Genomic DNA, 4518 nt, shown 5'->3' with positions numbered 1-4518 from the left:
AAACCGATAATGTTGAAGCCTGTCGATACCATGGTCTTTCAAATGTAGCCCTGTAGACCGGGTTTCAGTACCCATCCCGTCTCACCACTTTCATAAATCTAATGGTGTAATGTCAATTCGATTTTTAAATTGAGCATAAGCATGAAGGTAAAGGTGAGAGGATGCCCGTGGAGTTGAGTTCTTTATCGTCCTGTTGTCTGTGCTCTGTGTTGTTCTCCTCAGGGACAAATGTTGCAAAGGTAGTGAACAGTCGCTTGGACACATGCAGCAGGGAAGTGATCCGTCATGATGACCTGAAGAATGTTGTGAAGCTGGCCAGACTGAGAGACCATTTCATCTGTAAGTCCTTCCGCTCATGTACTCAGCATCACATAAGTGTGAAGATTAAACGGCTTTAACGTCTGTGTTGTAAATACGTAAGATTAGTAAAGAGCATGGCTCTGCACCTCTTAATCTCACTTATAAACAGTGTTTATTTAATCAAAGTGTGAGATGACACAAAGAGGTTTTACAAGGGGATATACACTGAACAAAAATATAAACACTACACTTTTGTTTTTCCTCCCATTTTTCATGAGATGAACTCAAAGATCTAAAACATTTTCTGCATACACAAAATAACCATTTCTCTCAAATATTGTTCACAAATCTGAAAAAATCTGTGATAGTGAGCACTTCTCCTTTGCCGAGATAATCCATCCCACCTCACAGGTGTGGTATATCAAGATGCTGATTAGACAGCATGATTATTGCACAGGTGTGCCTTAGGCTGGCCACAATAAAAGGCCACTCTGAAACATGCATTTTTGCTTTATTGGGGGGGTCCAAAAACCAGTCAGTATCTGGTGTGAGGATTAGCGTTAGGGTAACGGCCCGTCTACACAACAGGCATCGAAAAAATGCTTTCAACGCTTCGCCCATTCACTTGAATGGGGTGACGTAGAAGATTTTTAATCTTCGCCAAACTGCATTGTGGGGAGCATGGCTTTGCAAGCATCACGAGCATCTATCGGCATCAAAAGTTGAACAATGTTCAACTTTTGAGGCTCGATGCTTGGCATCAGCCAATCAAATCCCGTTTATGCAAATCCCGCCAGTGCAAGCGCAGCCAATCAAACTGCGTGCAAGCTGGGAGAGCCAGACCGCAGTTCATTTCCTCATATTCCAAACGAGATATTACGGTAGCAAATCACCCGGTTCTTTACGACCAGAACTATTTACCGGGATACAAACCGGAGGAACCAGGCATGGGGGTAGGTGGCAGAGACAGTGGGTGAAACTGGTAGGTTTTTCGCCTGTTTGGAGAGTTTATATCCAGTTTACTTCGTTTTAACATTGCTATTGCTTTGTATGTCGGGGGCGGGAGATTCATGTGATTGGTTGTTGGTCGCGTTGCTCGCAAAAAATCGCCAAGCTTCAGACACGCCCAGCTTCAAGATTTTTTGATGCCTGTAGTGTAGACGGGCCGTTAGGTTAATGTTGTGAATCGAGTGGCCCATGGTGGTGGTGGGGTTATGGTATGGGCAAGCGTATGTTATGGACGATGAACACAGGCCACTCGATTCACAACATTACCCTAACCCTAATCCTAACCCTCACACCAGATACTGACTGGTTTTCGGACCCCCCCAGACCCCCCCAATAAAGCAAAAATGCATGTTTCAGAGTGGCCTTTTATTGTGGCCAGCCTAAGGCACACCTGTGCAATAATCATGCTGTCTAATCAGCATCTTGATATGCCACACCTGTGAGGTGGGATGGATTATCTTGGCAAAGGAGAAGTGCTCACTATCACAGATTTTTTCAGATTTGTGAACAATATTTGAGAGAAATTGTTATTTTGTGTATATAGAAAATGTTTTAGATCTTTGAGTTCATCTCATGAAAAATGGGAGCAAAAACAAAAGTGTTGCATTTATATTTTTGTTCAGTGTATGTTGTCCAGCAGCTGCTCTCCCAAATAGTTGGATGTAAAACTGCTGCTTAAACCACAGTGACTCATTCTCTATTGCTACACCTGCTCAGTCAGCAGGATGAGAATTAAACAATATAATAGTATTATTCTTCACGCAACTCTTTGGATCATTCTTTTTAAGAATATATAATGTTGAAATATACAGTAAATGTCTTGAGGGCAGATGGTATTCCTGTAGTCTTCCTGTACACCAGTTGATGGCGCTCTCCTCTCACAGTCACAGTGGAGTCCACCGGCATCCTGCCCCCCGACGTGCTGGTCACAGAGGCCATCAAAGTCCTCATGACCAAGTGTCAGAGGTTCCTCAGTGAGCTGGACTCTCCGAGTGTGGAATGAAGTCTGGACTGTGCATGCTCAGAACCAACAAGGAAGAAACCCCCCCCCCCCCCCCCGGCTGTCTGGACTGCCGCCCCTCAATGGCTCTGTGGGAATGTGGCTGTATTGATAAAACCCAAACTGAATTTATAGAAAGCAGATGTTGTTATGGTGGTTAGACTTGCTTGTAAGTATGTATATACCACTGTCTCTGGAATGTTGTGCACGCTCTTGATTTTGCATATTAAACATGACATCTCTGATAATATCCACATATTCATACATGCAGTAGCATGTTCTGTTTGAGTGTTTGCTCACTCTGTGTTGTTCAATAAGAAAAACAGAGTATTACATCTTTTTTTTTAAGCGTTACAATACCATAAAATGTATTGTCAGATTTAGCCTGACGTTTTTCTTGCATCACAGCAGCTTCATAAGCAACATCAAACAAGGATAAATATTTAAGACAAGACTGAAGGAAAACAAACATTTAAAGGTGGGGTATGTAATTGATTTCAGATACACTTTTTGTTATACTCCATGGAATGATCTTAACATCCCGATAGCAATAAATATAATAAATGCTTTGACAATAAATCCATAATTAAAAAAATGTCATCTGTGGAAGCTGTGGTACTGTAAAAAGCATGACCAATCATTCAGAACTATAACTGGATGGCCTACCTGCCTGTCAGCCATATGTGCACAAACTTACCTCGTGCCCTCATTGGTCATGTGTGTGTTGGAGGAGGGGCTCTTTAACGAAGTGGCAGATTTTTTCCAGTTGTGTATTTTCAAACTCTAGCGCACTCGAGCTGGTTTCTCCAAAATTGCCTACCCCACCTTTAACATTACATCAAAATCACTGAAGAGAAACAAGCTCAAGACCCTGTAACGTACATTTGATCTGTGATTAAAGAGGATTTAGAGTGCTTTAGTGTGAAATTATTAAATGCCCGGACCCTGTACCTCCTGAACATGGTTGGAAAATATTACATCAGTAGACGCTACCTCATTATTTTATGTTTATATAGACCTGAATAATGAGTGTGATATCAGCACTCGACAGCATGTGTCAGATGTTCATACATAAAGCTCCTCTGATACCCTGTCAGTTATCCTCTTATGTCATATCTTATTTATGGAAGCACAGCATGTATATGAACATGCTGAGACATTACACTTTTTTTACTGCGTTAAAGCCCATTGGGTGTATCAGCCGGCCGGCATTAGTACATTACAGATCTATCAAACGTCTACCAGTACCAAGAAACCGCAGCACACAAATATGTCTGAGGAATTATGGAACACTGTCACGATTTCACAGTGGTGTAAAGTAACTAAGTAGATTGACTCAACTGCTGCATTTAAGTACAATTGTGAGATACTTGTACTTTACCTGAGTATTTCAATATCTTGATACTTTGTACTTCTACTCCACTACAATTCAGAGGTAAATGGTGTAACTTTACTCCACTACATGTATGTAATACCTTTAGTTACTTCACAGATCTGGATGTGAAATATAATCAAGTGTTAAATCAGACTTTAGTTCCACCTGGAGTAAATCCACAAGCTACCCTGCAGTATACAAAGTCATTCAAACTAGCTGCACCTTTACCAGCTTTGAGAACACTTTAATGATCAATCATTATAAAACATATCATATATATATTATTCTGAAATGGACCAATGTGCACACTGCATGACTACTTTTACTGTCGCTACTTTCACTAGATTTTGATGACAATACTTTTGTACTTTCACAGAGTAACATTTTGAATGCAGGGCTTTTACTTGTAACAGAGTATTCCTGCCCTCTTGTACTTAAGTACAAGATCTCAGTATTTCTTCTTCCTTCCGTGATTTCATTCTTTGTCACTCTTTAATTTGTGCAATATAGGCAAATGATGGGATTTAACACAGAGGTCATGAGCTCAAGGCCCCCCACCCTCGAAATAATCCAACCTGAAACTGCAAAGACTGTAAAGGGTTGTTTTGAGTAAAGAACATGTAAAGTAATTATATTTAGTTTCAAAGCCTTCTTTTGCAAACCAGATACGAGAGCCATCTTTGGGGCTGGTGGTAGTGAATGCTAGGAGGCGTAGCAGCACCAGCATATTCTCAGGTATACAAGTCCAAAGAGAGCCAGAGTCTAAATGAAAAGGTTTTAGATACTTAAAGTAGGAAACATCACTTGTGTTTTAGTGTGGCTTTTTGGATAAAAA

General features: G+C 40.8%; 1 protein-coding gene across 8 annotated transcripts in view; it reads left to right on the top strand.

The window, feature by feature from the left end:
• polr1c (RNA polymerase I and III subunit C) overlaps positions 1 to 3222 on the top strand; it is a 32140-nt gene extending 28918 nt beyond the window's left edge. For 6 of the 8 annotated variants that reach the window (XM_079686045.1, XM_079686042.1, XM_079686043.1 and 3 more), the window contains one exon: positions 1 to 216. This exon is cut by the window's left edge. Coding sequence is in view for 2 of the 8 variants with exons in the window: in XM_079686044.1 (XP_079542170.1) it covers positions 223 to 339; positions 2193 to 2311 (236 nt within the window). In the remaining 6 variants the exon portion in view is untranslated. The other 2 variants (XM_079686044.1, XM_079686039.1) reach the window with 1 other exon arrangement.
• Positions 3223 to 4518: the final 1296 nt, after the last annotated feature.

Source organism: Notothenia rossii, assembly GCF_949606895.1.
Source record: "Notothenia rossii genome assembly, chromosome: 6".
NCBI lineage: Eukaryota > Metazoa > Chordata > Actinopteri > Perciformes > Nototheniidae > Notothenia > Notothenia rossii.
This window is presented reverse-complemented; position numbering and strand designations above follow the sequence as displayed.